General features: G+C 32.3%; 1 protein-coding gene across 3 annotated transcripts in view; it reads right to left on the reverse strand.

Moving 5' to 3' along the window:
• LOC123547508 (tenascin-like) overlaps window positions 1–25,711 on the reverse strand; it is a 75,146-nt gene that overhangs the window by 9,238 nt on the left and 40,197 nt on the right. For 2 of the 3 annotated variants that reach the window (XM_053551761.1, XM_045334673.2), the window contains 3 exons: window positions 11,541–11,642; window positions 4,430–4,689; window positions 420–591 (listed from right to left, as the gene is read on the reverse strand). In XM_053551761.1, the coding sequence (XP_053407736.1) occupies window positions 420–591; window positions 4,430–4,689; window positions 11,541–11,628 (520 nt within the window). In that variant the 5' untranslated portion in view covers window positions 11,629–11,642. Of the gene's footprint in view, window positions 1–419; window positions 592–4,429; window positions 4,690–11,540; window positions 11,643–18,515; window positions 18,981–25,711 lie in introns of those variants that run through there. The other variant, XM_045334670.2, reaches the window with a different exon arrangement.

Raw genomic sequence — 25,711 nt, forward strand, 5'->3', positions numbered from 1 at the left:
TACGTCACAGTGACCTTCTTATGGAGAAGAAGAATTGTGCAACTATATTTGATTCACAATCTGAATATCTGACATATCTGAATTGAAATAATATTAAATACAACCTCAGTAAAGTGACACTGATCAGAAGATAAGAATATGGCCATAGTAGAGAGGCTGTCGCTCTGGAGAGGTAATGGAAACAATGGAACTTATTTAGTTGGAAAGGAAATACTTACCACATACTAACTAATTAATGCTCCCACTTCCCCTCCCCCACCACTTTCCCCCATTTTTTTTCCATATTTGGACCATCAATAAATGCCCTCACCTGCTTCCTTTTCAAAATATAATGCTTCTTTTTAATTCACTTAATATAAAAGCAATCTCTGTTTTTTACCTCCCAATGTTTAAATAAATAAAACAAATTTTAAATTTACCTGACTGTCGACAGCACATTATGCCATCGATCCAGGGCTGCTGCTGACAACCTCTGTTGATACTGATATGCGAGTCAACACAACAACTTGCATCTATACGACCACCATTTATACACGATGACTGACCTTTATGCTGATGTGGGCAGCCACGCCCTATACCTGCTAAATCATCCTGAAAATTAAAAGATGATTTTTAATTTTTAAAAAAATTAAAAGAATCAAACAGACCTTTAATTGGTTGGTGCTTTTGATTATTTTGATAATGGGTAAAATTCAGCATCATTTAGAGAATCAAACGAAAGGTTAAAACCTATTACTATATTTCTGTAACAGATATTTCATCATTGAGTAAGACATAATATCAATATGGGTGTAACATATCAATATTATGCTGATAAGCATTCATTTTCATTTAGGCTTGTTTTATTTATGCATATTAGGGCCATTGCACCTTCACCAAGGAACCTGCATATGTAAAAAGGAGTGTTAATAGCATCTGATCTCCTTGTTAACACACACATTTACTCTCCTGTTAAACACCCCTTGAAAATAATGATAACTACAGTTTTATACTAGAATACTTCATCTAAAGGTTTTACCAGAAGGTGGCTTTTACCAATTATTTTGATGTGGAACAGACAACATTTTCAACTGTAAAATTCTTCCTTGAAAACAGGAAGAAAAATTAATTTTCTGTTTTGCTTCTATATTTGACACAGCTGCTTTAGAAGTACCCATTTATTTTGACAAATTTGTTGCAATCTAAGGTTCACTTAGGATTCTAAATAAATTTTCAAAATAGGAAATAAAACCTGTACCTGTTGCGGTTCTAAACTGCTGAACACGTATGACTAAAATTAATTATTGATGTTAAACAGGTACGTGAAATCATTTTCATTCCATTGATATAAAAGCACAAAAGAATTCATGGTTTCTTTATGGATAACCACACTCCACAAAAATTAATATGCTGTAAAATATTATAAGTTAAAAATGTATAAAGCCATACCACGATAATGATTCTACATCGTTTATGGGTATTTCTCCATTGTAATATATGCTGATTGCAAACAGACTGTAACAGGCATTTTCATGAAAATAATTACAAAATCACTGTTTGGGATATGTTATTTCTTAACTTATAGCTAAAGAATATCAACTTAAATGTAATGTTGAGTAAATATTTAACGATTTTCTGTTATTTTATAATTTTCTATCTGTTTTACAAACTTTAATATATACTGATACACATATCTGGAGGCAAGCCCCTTTAAAACTTCGAGAAAAAAAAAAAACTATGAGAAAAAAAAATAACTTAAAGAAACATTATCACATAATTTACAAAGTGTATTTTGACTGATGCCAAATGTTCAATAGGCCTTTCACTTGGTAGGTTTTACAGTGAATGGTCCCATATGTTTAAATCATACTAACAAACGACCAGCGTACCATTTATATTGATAGATTATAGGTACTGTATATCAATTAGACACTAAGCATACATGAGTCATAATTAATTTCCTGTTGTTTTTTTTTTCTTTTTTTCTCCAGATACCTAATTACCTATTATTCTCTTTTTTTTTACGATTACATGAAACGATAAACCAATCATTACACAGTCTCTCTTATTCCTTACATAACACCCTGTTCATCATGTTTCAAAAGAATATTTCATTGTAATAAAATCGACCCTCAAAAAAAATGAATTATTATGGCATTCTTTTATAACCTGCATCAAACATAGAACAAACAATCAAGGAGAAGGAAAATATGCCCCTGCTTTCAAACACTGAAATTCTAACGAAAACAGACTTAATTAACGCTGAAAGGATGTTAGTACCACAGCGAAAGCCAAATTTTATTGCATTATTAGCATTAAACTAATGAGAGCATCCCATTTAGGTGGCCATCTTCCGAAAACTAATGAATTTTTCCCTCCCAGGAATTTGTTATACTGTCAGCTAAAGCCCTCTGCCAATTATAAAACATTTATTTATTATTACAGTAGAAAGTTATTGTTTACTACCATTCTGATCTACAGTATCAAACAGCTGGGGAATAGTAAAGCCACAAACTACTACCTTTTATTTCTACATAGAGAACACCAAGGTAACAAATATTAGCCCTTATCATGCTGGACACAAATGATTCTGCCTTTGCAACCAGTGTAGATCATGATCAGCCTGCATATTCTGTGCAGTCTGATCATGGTCTGCACTGTTTGCTATTCAGCCAGTATCTTTTTGGTAAACACCCCTTTTAACAGTTAATGGTAGTCCAAATTGGTAGATGGACAAGTTCATTATAGAAATTTAGCAGCGTAAGGGTAACGAATTTTGAGCAAAACTTACTCTTGAATGAAAGCTATAATTATCCTATCTTTTTTTTCTTTTTCATTTGATAAAACATGAATTATCACACCTCTTTCCCTGAAAAATGCTTTAAAACCCTTTTAAAGAGATCTGATACAAAAGCAGAATAATAATTACAGAAATATTACAAAAAAAAATACAATAAAAAATAATGGCATCACTTAATGTTTGTTAAATTATCTATAAAATGATTAACTGATGCTCATATGAAAGGTATACTGACTGGATAATACATTTTTATCCTTCAGTAAATTAACAAAGCTGATAACGTTAACATTCAAAGAACGTAAAATTACGCCATTTATGACAAAATGAATTAATTCATTTAGTGATAGGATAGTATTATTGTAAATAAAATGGGCAATAAATCAGAATCAAGATATATTTGTATGTTAAGTACTTTATTTATACACAAATCATATAATGAGGGCGTTTTTTTTTTCTTCTTTTATACGCACAAAATTCGCTAAAATGTCCTCGAGTACAAAGACACTTTAATCATTATGATATGCAAATATCGGAGCCGAAAATATGAAAATATGAAAAAAAAAAATAAACGTAGGTCAAAGAAGAGTATATAATGATATGTATCTCAAAAATATCTTTTAAAAATCATAAACCGTACAGCTAAAAGATTCAGACTTATGATTACAAATGTTTGTTAAACTTGTTTACACCATGATGACTATTGCTGGGCTGTTACAGAAAAAGAAAAACTTTCGGGCGGCTATTTCGATTACAAATTACGGTAGCATGTCTCCGCTGATTTGACTCATATTGCTTTGTTTAGCCACCTACAATTAACTGCCCTGTTCCTATGCCTACTTGATACATTTTGCTACAAAATGAAACATTTCCATGTTTTTATTGTGTGACAAATGGACAAACAGACAGCGATAATGACAGACAAATTGAGACAAATGATCGTATTTCATTACTGACCATATTATTGGCTTAGGCCGCCACTGGTGAAACCTGTTAATTATGAAAAGGTTAGTCAGTCGGTACCAGGTTATTAACTGCAACCCTAATCCATGTTAATGTAAGGGATTATTGGGAAATTCTGCAATTTTTTAAAGTGGTTTCTCTCACAGACAGATTTGAATGATACGGCAGCTAACACTGGTGCCTCGCTGTTTCTCTAGAACCAGTACAGATACCATCAGGATTTCTTTTTGCTTTGAATGAAGCAAAGCCACAATTAAACTTTCTTTTAATACCATTATCTAATGATTAAGAAAATTATATAAATTTGCATGGGAATTAAACTGTATTAATAGTAGACAAAATGTCTTAGCAACTATTCTGATATGATGTTAATTACCATAGACATTTTTTTTTTGACCAGAATATTTCAGGATACTGTAAAAGTGGATATATTCGCGGGTCAAAAAGTTCACGAATCGCCAATTCCAGACATTTTATGTGTGGAAATATTCCCGAATCACCAAAAACTTAAGTACAAAGTCTAAATTTGTTCATCTTTACTTAAGTATAATAACATGTCTTGGTGAACATGGGAATTTACACTGCCTAATATTTTCACATAATTCTCAAATTCGTGAAATTCGCTAATATTTCCATGTAGCGAACTTTTCAACTTATATGGTAATTAAAGCACAAAAGAATTACATGTACCTGATTAAGCTGATTACGGCATTCATGGCACCGTCCCCCGTCTTGTGCTGCATTATAAGCAAAACAACCGTCAACAGATAATGCTACTGTCCAGGGTATTTTACTTAGTGTGTGACCGTCGGCATTCCAGTCGCATACATCCCAGCCAGGGGCACACAGGTCACTGGCATACTTCACATGCCCATACCATTTTCCTTTACAAACTGCGATACGCGAGTCAGGAAAGCCCCCATCCTCTGCCTGAAAACTGCACCCTGAACCTGAAACAATTCAGAATATTTTCAAAATAAAAAAAAATTCATTTCTTTGAATACAGGCTATTTCTGCTTTCTTCATTTAGATAAACACTGAGTCTTAATGCCTTTTTGTATCTTTACAATTTTTATTAAAAATTTAGATTTAACTTTATACATTAGAACATAGAAAGGTTGCAGTTTTATACTTGTTTGTGTACATGCAGGATGTCATCTTTAATTCAATAAGTGTCTGAGATGTCAAAATTCTGAATACAATTTTCACAATATTTAACTGTACACATTCAATATATTATACTTGTTAAATCTATATTCGAAGTTCTATATTTTAATTTATCAGACAAGTTTTAGACAATGCTTAGGGAACCAGTACACACATACATACACTTACATACATTGAATTTATATTTTTATGGAGGCCCACAGTCTCATCATGTAAGAAGATATTTCATTAAAATACCAGATTGTCAAACGTTCCTATATCGGTTACAGTAAGTAACACTGATAAATGACTTTCTGCACTATGCCCTTATGTTTCTTTTTAATATAAAATGTTTGCTATTAACCTCTTACATACAAACCCCCACCCTGGTTAATATAAAATATGAGAATGTACAAGGACTTGACAGGTACAACATTGTAGATGTAGCCTACAAATCTATATTGGCTGCCTCATATATTCTGTGTGATCTTCACCCTGCCAAATTTCTAAAAAGGACCAGTCTATCATTCAATTTGTGCAATACCATTTATAATTCAAACGGGTGTACACTGAAAATTTACTGACTGAATAGCGAACAGTGCAGACCAAGTCCGTGCAGGCTGATCTTCGTCTGCACTGTTCGCAAAGGCAGAATCACTTGCTGCATAATACTTTTTTACTAAACGTTTTTCATTGACATGCAATTTATTAGTAGTTTTTGAAAAAGGTTACCTTAATGAAACACAACTTTTTAAAACAAAGAGAATGCTACATTTCGAATAAGCAAAATACAGCATTGTCTGATTTTTTTATGATTTTGTAGATGGCTCAATCATGCATTAGTTGAAAATGTGCTATCTCAGAAACTTATGTAACATATAATAATACATTTGCAATACTGAATACATTTTTATGTTTATCAAAACTAACCATATAGGCAGGGGGCTAGGGAAACAATGGTCGAGGAACAGAAAGTCATTGACTTTCATCCAACTGATGCTGTCTTTTTGATAATTCCCAATATAGATTTTACTTATTACAGTACTCAGCTGAGTAAAAAAATATAATGATGGACACCGATGTCTGTTGTTCCATTTTTGCCTATACTTTGTTAATTACCACAAAACTCTTAATACCAACATCACAAGTACAATGCCATCAATCAAACCACTCAATCTTTTTTTTCCAGAGAAAATCTCAAAATTTTTAAATTCCCTGATATAAAAAAATAGTGATGAGTGACTGAAATACCCTGATAATACAAACAATTAACTGGGAGGCAAATTCTAATTAACACCTCTGTTCGATCTATAATAATCCTTATCTACACAATTTATAGCCAATCTTGCTCGGTTTTTGCTACACTGGAATGTGACTTAGGGTATAAAAACTCTCCGTTTTGTTGCACCTCATTTCTTACCTATTAACAAGCTAACTGGTAGGTGATTTATACGAATCACGGTTGGGCCTGTTAGTTGGTGATTTTCAGACAATTAATCATGAAATGATTACATCTTAATTTTGTATGAACAAAAATGCCACATACCTCGAAAAATGGTTTTCAGACTTTTACTTTTTCTTAATAGGAAAGGCTGCCTTGATCCTGTTTTTGTGTTTTTCCCCAATTAAACAATTTTTTTTGTTGCAGAGAATATTATTACATAGATGGAAAGAAATGTAAATCTCTTAAAAAAGAAAATAAACGTAAAATAAGTAGATAAAAGAACAACAAAAAAATGCCATTCCTCTGTTCTCTTAACTTTAGAAGTGGCAGAATTTTTCAAGATGCAAGAAAATGAATCTTCAGCAAAAAGGTACGAAAATGTGATGTTACACCATAAATGTACATTCTGCTGCAAATATTATTTAAGTCGCTTTTAACTTTTTTAATTTAATACAATCCCAAGTCATTTAAAATAGTTAAAACAGTGTTGTAGAATGGTACATTAATGCAAAATGAATTTCTATATCAACCGAAAGATCTTCAAAATAACCACAATGTCCTGGTCCCCCCTGGTTTATACGGGTACCAACATATGAGTAACATACCAATAACAATTTTATTATATGCACTTATGTAAAGAAACATACATTTTGTATAATTTTCTGCAATTTTTTTCAATTACCATAGTACTGTTAGAAAATATTTTACATATGGACTAGAATTTTGATTACTTCCCACATCTGTGTTATTTAACTATAATGTTTTTGCTATTTGTAAAGAAATACTTTCAAGCTAAACAAGCTGCACCTAATGACGCCTTTTTTAGGGAAAAAAATTACCATGTAAACAAGTTTTGATGTGATATTTAAGTCTAAGTGTTAATTTAACCTCACCTTCTGGAGGAAAAAGCTTTTACCTAAATCGAGACATATCAGAATTGTTCTGTCAGAAAGTGAATGTTATAATGATCAGACTTTATAAAGGGAGGTAATCAAAATATAAATTTGACAAAACTATCTGTCCTCCACATTTTATTAAGGTTGGCAACTACACATAACAAAACATCTACCGCCCCTTCGATATCTTTGTCAATATCTTTCATGACGCTAACAGTACAGTTTTGAAATTTGTCACAAATTCAGAAAAAAATATTGGAAAATACATATAAAATTTTTGACAAAATGAAGTGATGCTATGGTACCACTATATTTATTCTACATCCAGATATTTCTTTGATTTACCAAATAACCTTTCAAATAAACATCTCCCCAACCACTATATAATGGCTTAGTTGCCTATCTGTGAGTTTACAGCATCAAATTTGTGCAGCACATTTAACAATAATGTTGTGGGTCTTTAAGCATGCATTAACAAATAAAACAGTTCAGCTGCAAATAATGTGTTTGATAGCAAGACTAAAAGCTACAGATAAATATTTTTCATGATTTCTTTGTATTTTTTCATTACCATAAAATCTGTCATAAATATTTATATAACCTACATCTCGAGACAAAAAATAACAGCAGCAACAATCAAACTTTGCACTACAGGCTGTATCATATATTCCATTACAATTCAATCTTTTTTTTTTTACAAAAACATATATATATATTTTTATTTTATTTAGCTCATGTAAATGATGCTCATGTAAAGGTGAAATAAAATCTTGATTTTTTTTTTTAAAGAGAATAAGTTTAACAGGATTAATAGTTTATTTTTACTGGCCCCAGCATGGTTATTTTTGCAAAATTTTAAAAAATCTTGACATGTTTTCTGCATTTTAAATATGGTTATTTTTGCACTGTCCTTGGTCATTGATAGAAAATATCTGTTGTTTTTTCCCTGCCATAGAAGTCCTCACAGATCTATAAAGTTCTTATTATACAATCAATTATTACAATAGTGAGGAAAAATTTCAAAATTTTACCATAGCATTAGAGAAATCTAAGTGCACCCTAAGCAAAAATTTGGGAGTGTTTGTGTGTGTGTGTGGGGGGGGGGGGGGGGGGGATGAAAAACAACAGTTGACTACAATGAGGTTCAACAGTAGTGTATGAAAAGTCTATGGCAACGGTTAAACATGTATAACATGTAGAAATGTGCGGAAATGACAAGATACCTGGTATTGCAGACATTGAACAAGGTGCAAAAGTTAATAGTTCAACTAAGGCAATCTCACCGGTGAAACATTTACTACAAATAAAATATATGACTCTGATACATTCATAGCTGATAATCATATATATTAGTGCTGTCAGAAGATATGTGCGGCATGACAGGGTTCTGGCGTGCAGTGACAGGGTTTTGGCGTAAGAAGTCTTGTTTCAGGCCAATAAAATATGTCTGGAATCGAGATGAAATACTTGGGTCACTGTAAATGTCATTACTGTCAAAGTCTGCTTGTTCTTGCGATGTCATCACTTTATTTCCGTACCTTTCTCAAAGACTTATTGCATAATAAGCCTTATTAATTTTTACTTTTTTTCATATTAATGAACAATGCTTACTTACTGTTTTAATTTTTTCCATATTTCAGAGTCCCACTAGAGGCATAACCCTTTTAAATTTATTTTATTTTATATTTATGAATGAAAGAAATATTTTCAGAGCAAAAATGTATTACCGTAGATACCCATGTATAATGCGCACCCGTGTATAATGCGCACCCCCGATTTTAGCCCAAAATCCTGGGAAAAAAACATTTTTGGTCAATTTTGAGATGGATGGAAAACGAAAGTAGAGTTTACATCGACACCGGTAATAAATTTTATCTCCACGGCGAAGAGCCGCATCGGTCTCGCGGTACTATCGATTTTTGTTTTCTCGAAAATAAAACCAGTAAAATATTGTTGTATTTGTTGTTTTATCTTTTTTAATTAACTATTTTGAATAAATAAATAGCAGCTGATTCAATATTTCAGAATGGTATCTTTCAAAATGACATGAGCTTCTCAATTCAAACCGATAACAAAAGGTGTGATAGTCTTTTTGTCACGATCAAATAGCCAGTAATTATCGGCAATTAACGTGTCACCTCGTGTCAATTATGTTGTTCACAGTTTGATCTCGGTTGACGATAATTCTCGATCTTTAATTAGTATCATAATTTTTGTGATTTATTAACATTTCCTTCATCAAAATACTTTTAAATTTATATGAAATTAATTTTGTTTGAAAGAAAAATAAACCATTCGATCTTTTACGGAACGTAACGGCAATCTTAGATTTTAGCGGTGACAGTAAGCGCGGGGAGTAGTTTCCCTTTACCAAAATGGCGAACATCGGTAACAAACTTGTTTTGAAGTTGGAAAATTGTCTATACCTGTGTATTATGCGCACCCACGATTCGGGGGTGGTCCCAAGGGTAAAAAAACAGCGCATTATACATGGGTATCTACGGTATATAAGCAGAATGTGCATTATATTGCCATATGAAATGGAAACTTGTTTTACTGGGAAAATATGTAATAATACAATCTTTCTCAATGAAATTTACCAAATGGTTAAGAAACATAAAGACACCATACAAAATGGATAGAAAATTTATAACACATTTTAACATTTGTAAAACAATATTAACGGCAAATATTCATTAACATAAAAGCTATTTTTGCTGATACTGAGAGTTCTTCATGCTGAGAAAGGTTTTACGAATTATCAGATCTATTTATCATTCGTAATCTATGTTTCCTCAAAACAGAGGAAACTTTTTATTTTGAAAATAAGATTATGTATCTGGTACAATAAAAATTGCAACCCTAAAATTGTGACATAACTCAGTTATTAGACAATGTATAAAGAAACACTTTCCTGGAATACTTACAATGTTTTGTCAAGGTGTTACCATCAGATTTTTGGTCTAGTTCCTTCTTTGACTCTTCAAATGGAGGTAAGGAAATGATTACTGGACATGTGTTAGCCCTTATCATGCTGGACACAAATGATTCTGCCTTTGCGACCAGTGTAGATCATGATCAGCCTGCACATCTGTCAGTTTGATCATGATCTGCACTGTTCGCCATTCAGTCAGAATCTTTTTGGTAAACAGTTAATGGTACTATCCAAATTGCAAGATGGAAAAGTTTATTATAGAAATTTAGCAGGGAAGGGGCTAACTAGAAAAAATGGGATGTGAAGATGGCTGTTTATTTTTGGACTGGAGGTAAGACTATCCTGGCACTATCCCCTTATGGGTACAATTACTGGGCATACTGTCTAATGTTATAAAGCTGAATCTGGGTACCAGTCTCTAAAATCCAGCATCTGATTGGTTGATTCTTAGTTCAGTTTAAACTGACCAATGGAAATTTTGCATTCACAGACTACTCTCCCAAGTTTATAATTTACTGGCTGGTTTTCAGATAGATCAGCAGTTTTCCTTGATATTCAATTTTTCGTCTGAACCAGACTAAAATTCTGCAAATTGTTCTATACTAATTACAGGTGGAGGAAGTCGAATTAAGTAATGCAATGAAGAGTATTCACTGTTACCTCTGAGATAAATTTTGACAGTAATATGCTTCCGTCTTTAATGACCCATGTAGAATAGAATGTAGACACCTAAATGAGAGTTTATTAGAAATTTCCTTCCATTCATTAGCTTATACAAGTATCAATGGCATTACTTGTTGTTTTTCTAACCTACACATACAGAAAGTTTCAGAGATTGATATGGGTTATTAATGATCAGCAAGAATTGAGATGAACCATGTGTAATGATGATGCTTGATATGTTATAAAGCAAGTGTGGTCCATTACTGGAAGTGGTTAATTACATCTCATATCAGCATAGCGATAATGATGAAGATCGTGCTGCAGAGGCTGCAGTTGCTGGTGATGATGATGATACTCATGTTGTTGATGATGATTACTATAAAAACAATGAGGAAGAGGGTCACAGTTACTGTAATAATGACGTAGATGATGACAGAGACATTGTTGTTCATGGCAGTGATGATGATGATGAAAAAGATGAAAAGGACAATGATGGTGATGATGATGATGAAGATGAAAATAAAAATGATCGAAATGGTGATGACAATGGAAGTTGTAGTAACATGTAATTATGATGATGATGGTGATGTTTGTGGTGATGACAACAACAACAATGATGATTATGATGACAATGACTATAAAACAGGGATGGAAAAGCAAAAAAAATCTGGGAGAAAGGAATGCAGACTTTGAAATCATATATGGCAAACCACTTACCTGCTACAGTCAAAGATGAAACTAGTGATAAGACGATGACCCCACACAATACACAGCGGCTATGTTCATACCAAACTTTGTCAAACATCACTCATACAATGTCTGAAAATATAATACATCTTTTTTACTTAAACAAACCATGAAATATGAGCTGATCAGTTTGCAAAACAGAACAATTCAATGAAAGTGTAAGCACTGAAAGAAGATCCAGGTGTGACAGATTAACCTCCCTTTAGTACTGTGAACTTACTAATTCAAGTTGATTTTGTGGTTGCATCAATTAACAAAACTAAACCCAAATGAACAAGCAGAATTCCACAAAATCAAGTAAAAAAAAAATAGTGGTTTTGGCAAAACTATGAAACTAAATGCAATGCAGGTTGATCATGGTCTGCACTGTTCGCTATTCAGTCAGTAAATTTTCAGTGAACACCCCTTCAAATAATAAATGGTACTGCCCAAATAGAACAATGGACCAGTCCATTTTAAAAATTTAGCAGGCTAAAGGTTAAGACTAGCTTATCTTTGCCATTGGTCAATTTGAAAAATATGCTTAGAAATGGCCAATCACATGCAGAAGTTTTGAGATTGTTATAGGATATGAAAACGGAATAACTTAATATTGATAAAAAAAAAACAACCATGGGGAAAACTGAGTTAACAGTACTGAATTTATAATGCAATGTATAATATGTAACAATAGGACTTTAATAGACTTTTAACAGAAGCTCAACATCAAAGAAAATAAATTAACTCTTGTCTTTATTTCTGAAAGATTTATTAATTGAAATGTATAAAAGGACAGAAAAAACAGCTTTATAAATTTATGCTAAAAGTTTAAATGCCTCTGTTGTTGAACTTGCACAGTTAAGATGACCACTGTCATAAAACACTGTCAAAAATACAACTTGTAACATAAATCATTTTCAGTTTTTGTTGCCATAACTTTTAAGAATAATTTTTCACCTCTGTATGATGACAACTCCAAACACTAATAATATTTTATGATACTCCCCAATAAAGCTTTGGATATTCCCCAAATAATTCTGCTGGTTACTTCCAAATTTAACTGTTGGAAAATTCCCAATCAAACTGCTGGGTACTTCCCAAACAAACTACTGGATAATCCAACTGCTGGATAATTCCCAATCCAACTGCTGCAAATTAAACTGCTTTAGAGATGGATATAAAAATGGTTGGACTAATTGGCTAGCAACTTGATTTTTGTTTTAATTTTTATTGTTCAGGCTGTCTGACAATCTGCATCTTAACTTGATTGATTTTAATTGTTCTTTGTTTTTTTGGTGGGAAAAAAGGGTGGGAGAAGGGAAATGATTGGCACTAAAACAGAAAAGAAAATATGGACTCTGCATATAATAGCTTACAATAGAAATTTCAGCTCAAATCAAAGTTCTACAACTTCTACTTCTAGTTGATGAAGTTATTTATCTCTATAAACTAGTAACTGAATGTATTACCATATACAATTATTATTTTTCAAGTTGTCTTTTGACTGGAGACAACTTATGACTGGAGATGACTTATGGCTGTAGACGACTAATGACTGGAATCGACTTATAATTGCAGACAACCTATGGGCGAGGACAAAAATGATCATGTATATCAAGATGTACATTACAACCTCCTTGATGGGAGAGATATCACAAGAACAAGCAAGGATAATAGAAAAACTAACAAAATCGAGCCTTCGATCCCCCACTCTAATTGAATACAAGATTTACATTAGACAACTTTTAAATATTTGATGTTTGTACTACGTTTTCAGCGTAATCTTCAACAGAAAATCAAGCTCATATTAATTGTTTGATTAGAAATTCAGATTCATATTTGAATACATTCGAGTGTTGACTTGGAGCCTACTTGAGAATTATCACCAATTTTGCACAAGTAAAATGAAAACTATGTATTTTCCTTTTGATTTTCTTCCCCCATGAACTGTGATGTATTTTTAACATGCTAACGAGGTATGCATTTTAAAAGTGAACACTTACTCACTTTAACTTTGAGATTATCTTGATCTGTTAAGCGCCTAAAGGTAAATGAATGTATCATTTTGTTTTTGATCAGTTTAAATCTTTGTATGTCAGAATCTCAACTGCCTACTGGAATTTACATTCCTTTTTATATAACATTTTCAAAGGCAATTTTATTTAAAAGTACATCAATAACAAGTTGGGTTATTTTCTACCTATTGCTAATTGAAACTGCAAAATCGGGAGCTGTGGTTTCATAATGGCCACTCATCCCAGAAGTCACTGGTATGAGCCAAGCTGGGGTCCAGCTGAGTAAGGGTTTTTTTTTCAGGAAGTGGACATGTAGGGAACCAAATAAACTTCAAGATGTCATTACAAACGAGCAAAAACAAATTGGAATAAATGAAACCAATTGTATAAGAAATTGTTATTGAATGTGCTTTTAATCAACTTATTATCTGTCAATTTCATATCCATTATTGATATTAACTAGCCTTTCCACATTTAGCAGCTTTATACCTGAAAATGATCAAACTGATTAAATTTTTAAAGATATTCATGTTGTATGAGAGCTATTTACTGATCCTAATGGCCCATGATGAAAAATGCCGAAGATAATAATAAAATTTTTCTTAATGCATACAGCGTACTCTAGACTTGCCGAAATCCTTTTAAAGTCGACCTCTGCAGCTTTGTTTCTCAAATCTCCGAGACGATTTCTGTCTGGATGTTTTCAAATTCAGAATGGAAAACTGGAGCCAAAGTCAATGTGATAGAATGGAATGCAAACCACAACCTTTATGAAAAGGTTTCTAGGCCCGAGTATTACAAGCCCAGTGACCATCTTTGCGGGGATTGTTAGGTAAAGTCAATAGGACTTGTTATCAGTATTCTGTATGAGCCTCGGTGCACTCAGTAGCATTTAACTTTTATCCTGCTTAATTTCTAAAATGGACTGGTTCATCATTCAATATGGGCAGTACTACTTATTATTTAAAGGGGTGTTCACTGAAAATTTACTGACTGAATAGCAAACGCAGACCATGATGATCTTGGTTTGCACTTAAGTTGCAAAGGCAGAATCACTTGTCGCCAGCAGGCAAAAGGTTAAGAAGAGGTTTAGATGCAGTTAAACTGAGTGTTGTGACAGAGATGCTTATCAAAGGTGGGGATAAAAAAAAATGAAAATAAGAGCATTAAATGTTGAAAACGGGGACAGAGGATATGATGTTTAACCATATCTTATTGCTTCCTTCAAAATGGCAATACAAATTTACAAGACATTACATGCAAATGGCAAACTTAATTTTAAGAATTTCATAAATGCATGCGTATTCACATTATATATAAATTATATATTGTAAAAATGTCAGGGCCACAAGTTTTCACAACATAAGGGGTTTGTCCATTCCCAAGGATATGATGAACTGGGGATTATGAAAAAATGTTGAAATTTTTGTGAACTCATGACTGATGAAGCCAATCCATGAAACGTACTGTACATAAACAAACAAAATCCTTAATATCTTTAAAATTAGAAATCAACTTACTGGTGTCCTTATGAAATAAACAAACTGGCATTAGAAACCACTAAATTTTGTGTCAATGAAATGAAATAATTTCATGGCTTTTTGAATCAGTTATCATATATTTAATGTCATGCTAAATTAGATAAAAAAATCTATTTCAGTCTAATTTATATAGAAGTTTCAACCATCAATCATAATTATTGTAGAAAGTCAGAAAAATGTATTCACACATTTTACTTAATTATCAAGCGGCAACGTAATAAGAGACTCGGTTTCAACTAATTACCGACTATTCAAGCATATTCAGCAGTATCACTCATTACAATCAATTTAGAATATGTCTAGAATACTTCCCGACTAAATTAAAATTGACAAGATAAAAAAATCTTCACAGTTTAAAAAAAGGACGGGCCTAAGGAGTAATCTATCTTTAGAGAGTTGCTGTCTATTTCAACACCATTTTTATCTTTTAGTCTTGTTAAAAAGCTGTCAAACGTTCAAAAGTAGTTGTCGGTAGTTAATTGTCCGTATTTTCACTCGATTATGTAATATAATGACTTGTAAGAAGCTATCAGGTAATCTGACTGATTAAAATTAAATTTAAAATACTGTCACAGTCATGATGAAGAATGTGAATTTTTACACTGATAATTTTATCATTTTAAACTGATAATTTTCATTTTGAATGAGGCGTCATGACACCAGAAATGTTACCAATTATTAATATCACAAAAATGTCTTTTTTTTAATATAAATTACATACTATTAGGTAGCATAACTCTGTTAATTTTTTTTTTTGAGTTTCAGCAACAATTTATTTCCTACATATAAAACAATCACTGAAATACTGTTACTAAAATACTGCAGCTTCAACAGAAATATACATATACTTAACATTCGTACCAAATAAAATAAAAGACAATCTTGCAGTACTATGACACCAAAGACATTTCTTGAAGACTTGACAACCCCCTCAACCCCTGTGAATATACATTCCCCCATACACCTCCACCAAATTCTTTTTGAAGAGTCATCTCCCTTGGCGTCATCATTTTCTAAATTTCATCTGTACCCTATTTAATCATTTTCTGAAGGCAGGCAAGTGCAAATTATAATAGCAATTAGCAGCATAACATTTTCTTACGTCCCAAATATTTGTCTAGTTAAATGCATGATACTTTTATCGGTTAAAATCAAAAGAGACCGATCATTCCTTCAAAATTCTACTGCTGGGACAGTCAGGTTATTTAAACAATATTTTCTCCCTTGCCGAGAATGGCGGACACGATAATTTAAAATTTCTCTTTTGAACATCGGAATTGAAAATCTTCTCTTCAACAATAATCCATATCAAGTGGCTATCAAAAAGGAAATCAATCAAAAATATTAGCGAATTCTTAATGTATTAACTTTTGTCCTTTTCATAACAAAGAATCTTTCCATTCTGTACAGAAATTGTTTGTTAATATTTCTTTTTCTTCAACTGTTCGGCAATTGTTCGATATATTCTTTGCAGGGGTCACCCTCAGTTTCACAAACTACAAAAAAGGATAATAGCAGAACATGATAAAGCTTTTTTCTGCATGTTAGGATAATCAAAGATTAATTTATTCACTTATTTGAAAAGAAATACATTTTTTTTCTTACAAGAAACCATATATTCCTCTTCTAAATGCACTGAAGTCATAAAAAAAACCTTTTGTTATTTTTCTAAATTACAAAACGATTTTAAATTGTAATCTACTGCAGTCTGGAAAGTTTAAGACCACCTATAATGTGAAAATCAGCTTGAAGTATAAATTTTTCTATGAAATTAATAGAAATTAAAATATTAAGGTTTATGGGTCAAAAACAAAATTATGCAAGACAAAAAGAAATATTGTAAATTATCAGTGAAATGAAAAGTTCAAGCTGCAGCTGTTGACTAGTAGCTTCTAATTTATGGAAATCATTATTTACATAGAATATCATATTGTATATCTGACAATTATATGTGACAATTTTGGAAAAATTATAATATTTGTGGGGTACTGATTTTCGTGGATTTTGTGGTTGAGTCAATGTATGAAATTAAAGTCGAACGACCGAGAAAAATTCACAATCATTTCATTTCACAAATTTATATCCTCGTGTAATAGCCAATTTGTTAAAAAAACACACAAAACATCATGTCCACGAATTTAAAAGATTTTACATTAAAAGAAAAGAAGTGAAAACTTGAACAACCTGCAGATGCTTTACTTTTTCGTATGAAACTGGAAAGAATGACTGACAAAGTCATTAAAATTCGTGATGCTGCATTCCAAATCCCTATGTGAGATTTTCAATTAACTCAGTAATTGACAAACGTCATAAAGTGACCACAGATAACATTTAAATGTGGCCTCTGACCACTAAATGTAATAAACTGTCAAAAACCACCCTCAATTTTCTTAATAGATGTAAAATAACTTGGTCGAAGTGGTAAATTTTAGTCTGGTCTGACAGTTTAATCAAAATCTGACTTGTTCCCATTAAGACTCGTTAAAATGTTTCTCTGACTTTCATAGCTTTAAACATGCTTTAAAAACAACAACAACAAATCCAGATTGTGTTAACAATTTTTTTACTGTTGCATTTTTCAGGTCAAGGTTAACACCATCACATAGTCTTTTGAAATGGTGCCTTGCAAACTTTTAAGATTGCTAACTACCCCCCCCCCCCCACACACTCCCCCTTCCCCCCACACACACCCTCAAACCCACCTCCACAAAAATTTTTTTCCAAATGTGGACAAAAGAGAAGTCAATCCTTTAAGGAAACATCCAGACAGGGTGTATGTCTCAATTAGTGCAGATGAAACATTTATCGGAGAACAATAAATGGAAGAATGCAACATGTTAAGTTGCATTAAAAGACATACCAATATTTCACGGACAGGCCATTAAAGAGTGCATGATATTCACTGATAACCAATAATTAAGATTCCAGCATGCACATAATCCTCGTGCATTGTAGAGAAAATTACAGGCCTAAATTTTACTACTGTAATTAGTTATGTTTTGGAAGCCTGACAAATCCATAAAAGTAGCCTATCAAATACAAGTGTATCTTACAGTCTTAAATACAGACAAAACCTGTGGTAAAAACAGCTTTTTGAAAATGATAATAAATTTCAAAACAAATCTGTTAAATGAGCATTAAAACTGGATGAATTACTACTTATTGATGTTAGATATATGGGTTAATGTTTTTTGTTGTTGCTTTTTTTATGAACAGAAGTATCTTTTCTTATTAGATGTAAATTATAGATGTAAATATATGAAAATATTTATATCAAAACTTTATAGTACCATTTTTCTAAAATCTTTAAAAATGTAAAATAAGATATAATTTTTTTTTTATACAACTCTATATATATTTGCAATGTCCCTTTATAACATAATTCATTATGATATTAAATGCATACAAACCTTTAAAACTATTAAATCCTATATCTTTTTTTATCCTGTTTTGTGAGACAAAAACATTCAGCGAAAAAATAAATTAAATTACAAAGTCTTCTTTTTTAAGTATCCCATATAATTATCATTTTCTCTTCAAAACATTGTCCAACTTTTTTTTCACTCCATCACCATTGACTATCAAATTCCAAGTCGATAAATCTTAAATAAGTATCATAGAGCAAGTGTTTATATCCCTTACAACCTATCTATTCTTCTCTCTAACTATAGTTTACTTTTTTCACAATCTTTGGATATTTGTACGATCAGATTATCCAGTGTATTTCGCTTACTATCTGATACTCAACAAAGTGCTAATTATTTCTCTTCTTTGCCTCTAAAATCCTTCGTTTATCTATTTAACTCCAATTTAAACAACCTGTCAATATCATATGTTCTGCTGTGAAGAGCTACCGCTCAATTAAATCTCTTCTGTAGTATACTACTACCTGAGGTAAAAGCAATAGGCTGTCACATTATTAAAGGAGAGTCGACAGGCACGAAAACCACATAATCTAGTAGGAAGAGTTTAACGAAAAGTGAGAGTCAAAGAAAAGTGAGAGTCCGAGACGATATGATACCAAAGCAAAAATATGTAAATTAGAATACTTAAATATAAATAAGGAAAATACCTATTCACTAAAAAAGTTCCTCTAAATGCGATTATCAACTGTTATACTTATAATATTGTATGTATCTACAATTACTAATTAAACATTAGAACACAAAAATTTAAATTTGATACCATTTATTATGTGTATATTATGGGTATATTATTTATGTGTACAATGTTACAATGTAACTACAGCATTGGCCACACTAGAAGTCTGTATATGTTCTTTAATTAGAAGCTCCATCAAAGCTGCGCTATCATAAATGTATCGGAAAGTTTGCAGTCATCCTGTCTAAAATACCAAATTACCAAACACTGAACAACTATCCCCAGTAATCGTAACCGCAATATCTGATTATACTGTGTAATAAATGAAAGGAAGTTGACTTTCATTCTAGTGTGTTTGATTCATTCTTTTTTCTAAAAAAAAAACTATACTAGTGTTCTAGCAAATTAGAGGAAGGATAAATGTCAGATTAATTTGCCAATTTTTTTTCAGTAGTTTTTATATGTGATTTTTGAAAGATATGTCATGCCCAAATTTCATATTTGAAAATATGAACATTTACTAATACAGTATCCAAGTAAAAACAAATTAAACATGTTTGTATCTACAATCAGTACTGTATGTTAGATTTTTTAAAGATACTATAAATATATAAATATATATACAAGAGCTGTCAGTTGACAGCGCGCTCGACTATTCTCAGTGCTTGATAGTATAATATAAGCTATGAGTAAAACTTTAACATTACAATAAGCATATTCTAAGTCGAAAAGGGGCCATAATTCAGTCAAAATGCTTGATAGAGTTGTCTGCTCCTGTTTACAGACTGGGGTCATGATGGTAAAGAAGTATGCAAAATATGAAAGCAATATCTCAATGGACTTTGAAAATATTTGGGGTGGTACACAAACTTTAACATTACAATAAGCATATTCTAAGTCGAAAAGGGGCAATAATTCAGTCAAAATGCTTGATAGAGTTGCTTCCTCCTTTTTACAGACTGGGGTCATGATGGTTAACAAGTATGCAAAATATGAAAGCGATAAATCATGTCAATGGACTTTGAAAATATTTGGGGTGGTACGCAAACTTTTAACATTACAATAAGCATATTCTAAGTCGAAAAGGGGCCATAATACAGTCAAAATGCTTGATAGAGTTGCCTCCTCCTTTTTACAGACTGGGGTCATGATGGTAAACAAGTATGCAAAATATGAAAGCAATATCTCAATGGACTTTGAAAATATTTGGGGTGGTACGCAAACTGAAACATTTGTGTGACGCTTAAACGCTAAGGCTAATGCCGACGCCGGGGCGAGTAGGATAGCTCCCCTATTCTTTGAATAGTCGAGCTAAAAACAAAGTAAACTGGTAAATATGTAATGCCACTTAAAACAGATGGTAGTTTTTTTTTTCACAAATGGCTTTTACCGGATAAAATTCAACTGTGAAATTTTTAAGCTGTGAGTGCTTAATGATAAGATTGTATTTGAAAACAAGAGCTGTCTCCATAGGATGACACATGCCCCCGATGGCACTTTGAATGAATAGTTATGGCCGATGTTAGAGTTTAGGACCTTTGACCTACGGATCTGAGTCTTGCACGTGACACGTTGTCTTACTGTGTCACACATTCATGCATAGTTATTTTAAAATCCATGCATGAATGACAAAGATATGGACCGGACATGCCCATCAATGCACTCTCATGAAAAATGACCTTTAACGTCTTAGTGTGACCTTGACCTTTGAGCTACGGAACTGGGTCTTGCGTGTGACACTTCGTCTTACTGTGTATTTATGGTTTTTAATCTGATCAATGAAATATAACTTCAACTGGACTTCAACTGGACTGAAAATTAGTTAAATTTTTAACTTTTCCTTTTTTGCACACTGAAAACTGATACAAATTTAAAGATATACTATGCCCATCTTTGCTAAAATAATTTATCATCTGACATTGACTTAAATCATGAATTATATCTGTTAAAGTAAGACAGAGTATTGTAGACTTATATGAGCCATGCCATGAGAAAACCAACATACTGGCTTTGCGACCAGCATGGATCCAGACCAGCCTGCGCATCCGCGCAGTCTGGTCAGGATCCATGCTGTTCGCCAACAGTTTCTCTAATTGCAATAGGTTTTGAAAGCGAACAGCATGGATCCTGACCAGACTGTGCAGATGCGCAGGCTGGTCTGGATCCATGCTGGTCGCAAAGCCACTATGCTGGTTTTCCCATGGCGCAGCTCATATTTGAAAAATATTGCAGTTCTTATAACAGTATCAGTTGACTGAAATGTTACAATATATCCTAGTATAAACAAATGTAAGTTGCTATACCCAACCCTGTGGATTAATCATATTTTCAATACAGTCACTGCATTGATGAAGAAGGGAACTTTTTTTGCATTATGCAGTAGACTGCAATTATGTAACAGATACTTTATTAATTAGTTCAAGCAAGGAGTTAATCTAAAGCAAATTTATGGTCAACTTAATAAATTATTTGGCTCTCACGCATTACTAACCTACTTCAAAACAAATTGTTTACTTTTAATACGACTTCTATAATAGGTTTATCAACCAATGCACTAATGAGATTTAGATTTTACAAATAAAACGGTGAAACTAAAAAATGATATTCCGCAATAATATTTAACATGGCTCATAGTAATCTGAAAAAAGCTGCTTTTATAATAAAAGACTTGATCAGAACTTCACACGTTTTTACGTGACGTAAATAATTCCGTCTGATCAACAACAATAAAGGATAAGCTTATATCATACCAGATCCAGAAAAGCTACAAGATATTTTTCATGAATACACCCATGTTGTAATTGTACCATTTTACTTGTAAGCTGATAATTTGTAAAACCATACCGTTCTTTTCCAGTCATCTTATCATCCCTGATTTTTTTCTGCCCACCTGACAAAATTCTAAAAAAAATTCTGCAGCTTAGTCTCATTCAACTATTGTCATTTCAAGTAAAGTCTGTGTGTTAACATGATTGTGCTCAGAAAGCTTAGACAATGGGAGTGTGTCTTTAGTATCTTGCACTTTTCTCAAACATTCAATCCATTCCCACCACTAAGATTTCATACAAACAAATCAGGATGGGGATGTAGACACAGACGACCATTGCCAATGAATATTAGTGAGTGCAATAGCTCTACCTCTTCTTCCAATAGTCCAGCCAAAAAAAGTCCCATAATATTCTAATCATCAAGCTGGTGGTTATGATAAAGAAAAGCTACCGATTTTATCTGCAGTAATTATAATTTGCATGTAAGAAAAACAGAATGGTGTAAATGCTGATCAATGACATTTCTTCGATAACTAAGAGAGATTTTCATTTTTTTGTCCACACAGCATGAACCTTACTTCTCAATGTCATCCAAAACCTAACCTATGATAGTTTAGGTCTGGCAGTAAGGCAATTTGTAAGACTTCATGCAGGAAACACAGCAGATATCAGTCAGCCTACATCCTGAATAATGTTCACTGAAACCTTATACAGACATACTAATTCCTGTATATACCAATCAACCAGACTTCGGAGATCTAGCACTTTGTACAAAGATACATTCTTAGTGATGCAAACCTTGTCATGTTTTGATTTAACAGGTTTATAATTTGGAAATATTCCTTAATAGATTTCTAATTTTAAATAAAATTGTGAATTATTTCTTCATTTTTTCCCCTCACCATTTTGATGTGAAATTTCACCACAAGTTATATAACAACTTCTAATAGGGTTTAAAAGATATTAAGGGGGTATATATTTTTTTTCACACAACCTCCTTTTTATTTTATTTTTTATCTCTAATGGTCACCAGATGCTTTCATATTTTTTTTTATCTAATGGCCTCAATTTTTTTTACAGTAAATATTTTTTTAACTTCCTGTGATCATTTGGTTTGAATTTCATGTTTTTTTTTCTGTTATAAATCTGCAAAATAATTGTTATTTTTCATGTTTAATAACATTCTTTCTATCCTAAAATACTTTTAATAATGGCTCACTTAAATTTGTTTTCTTTTAAAGTGAAACAGATCATCTAAAAGCTATAATGGATTGTTATTTTTGCTGAAAAAAGCAAGAGAATTCAATTTCCCCTTGTATTTAACTTTCTTTCAACTTTTAAAGAAACAGGATTGAAATTATTTCAAATGTTTAACCCTACCTAACCTTGCTGAAACAACTTTCTAAAATTTCATTTGACCAGTGAATCAACATATTTGCCTTACTCCATCAATTTTTATTAAAAGTTATATTCAACTTATTATAACATGATTTCTCATAGAACAAATAAAACACCCAAACCTCTCAAAATTTCCCAGGTCACTCGTAAGTCGCTAACAAAATATTATCATTTTTCTGAATATCAAAAAATGATACGAGATAGTATCAATATTAAGATATCCTGTTTACGCTATTAAATAATTCAATTACGTTTTATCAATTATACGATCAATTCAAAGTGGTTGCCACTTCCACATTAAGAAGTACTGCCAGAGTTGAACGACACGGTTCTTGGCCATAAGGGCACAGGTCTTTCTTTCTTTTTTCGATTGTTTGCACTGCAGTGACGAAATACATGTATGCTTTTTTCTTTCTTTTTTTTTTTTTAGGAAACAACAACACTATGTCGCTAGTTGAATTAGTACCATGCTTTAGATATAAACTTGTTCATGTACACACTAAAATCATACCATGTCATGTGAATTTGTATAAATCTATTGCATTGTACATTTGTATCACTATAATAAATTTCTGAATTTAATTTAATAAAGTTATGTTCCACCTCGATTGCCTAGTGGCAGGTCATGGGTTCAATCCCCGGCTGCGTCATACCAAAGACGTGAAAAATGGTAACAGTAACTCCCTTGCTTGGCGCTCAGCATTGAAAGGGAAATTGGCCTCTTCTCTCATAGCCTTGTGGTGATGGATTCCATCAGGAATGAGGTGTCGAGAGTGATTAATATAAGTTGTAGAACTTTCTTCACAATCGACCTAAAACAAATTATGTATGTTCTGTGCTGTCCTATATGTACATAGAATTTTATGCTTATATTTGCACACAAAAAATTCTCTGTTACTGCATCTGGATAAAGTTCTTTCTGGTTGGAAAACAACCCGTAACCCTTACCATGCAAAATTCTATGATGAACATGTCCATCTTCCAATTTGGACAGTACCATTAACTGTTAAAAGGTGTGCTTATCAAAAAGATACTGGCTGAATAGCAAATAGTGCAGATCATGATCAGACTGCTCAGATGTGCAGGCATATCATGATCTACACTGGTCGCAAAGGCAAAACCAATCGTGTCTAGCATGGTAAGGGTTAAATAAGAATATCTTCAAATATTTGTATTCATTTCTTGAAATTTCAAAAGTATCTTTCTTTATGTAATTGATTCAATGTTTATTCTTAAAAAGAAAAAACAGTAGTAGATTCTGTAAAATGTGTAGAAAATCTATCTAATAAAAAGTTGAGGGAGGTGGGGTAAACAGTCTGTAGCAAATTACAATGTAGATGGAACTAATTCCTTTATCAACATAAATCATATGTATTTATGACTTTTTTACAATGTATAGATACATATAATAAAAATAATTATCTGTTACAAAAATTTAGCAATTGTTGATACTAATATATATTTTTGCCCCATTATGATGAAAGCTTTTGGCTTTTTAAAATCACTGTCAAGTCCACTTCATGAATGCTGTCCGTAAGACAGCACATCCGACTTTTCTCAGTGCTTGACTCTGAATTAGAGCTTTGCCAGTAAAAAAAATTCCAAGTTAAGAAGGGACATAACTCTGTCAAAATTCAAACCAGAGTAATGGAGATTGTTTCTCCTGGTGTAGACTTTGATAGTAAATAACTATTTTAAGTTTCAAGTCCAAAGCTTTAATAGTAACAGAATTATTTGACTTTATCCAAAAAAAATTAACAAAACATTTTAAGTTAAACATTCTAAGTTAAAAAGGGGCATAATTCTGTCAAAATTCAATCAGAGTTATGGGGATTGTTTCTCCTGGTGTAGACTTTGATAGTAAATAACTATTTTAAGTTTCAAGCCAATAGCTTTGATAGTAACAGAGATATTTGACTTTATCAAAAATTTTAACCAAAAATTCTGTCAAAATTCAAACCAGAGTTATGGGGATTGTTTCTCCTGGTGTAGACTTTGATAGTAAATAGGTATTTTAAGTTTCAAATCAATAGCTTTGATAGTTAGAGATATTTGACTTTATCAAAAACTTTAACCAATGGCGACACCGACGCCAACTCGGATACCGACGCCGACACCGGGGCGGGTACAATAGCTCTACTTTTTCTTCGAAAAGTCGAGCTAAAAACCAGTACTGGTCTCATATGAGGCAGTGCAGCAATGACCCAAGTAAGGCTTGAACCCATGACCTCCATAATTGACTAATAGCTTAACCACTAGACCACTACTACCTTTTTGGATATTAGGACTTATCTGTAGAAGCAATATATTGTCTCTTTAATATCTCATTTTTACCATCC

Source organism: Mercenaria mercenaria, chromosome 9 (genome assembly GCF_021730395.1).
Source record: "Mercenaria mercenaria strain notata chromosome 9, MADL_Memer_1, whole genome shotgun sequence".
Taxonomy (NCBI): Eukaryota; Metazoa; Mollusca; class Bivalvia; order Venerida; family Veneridae; genus Mercenaria; species Mercenaria mercenaria.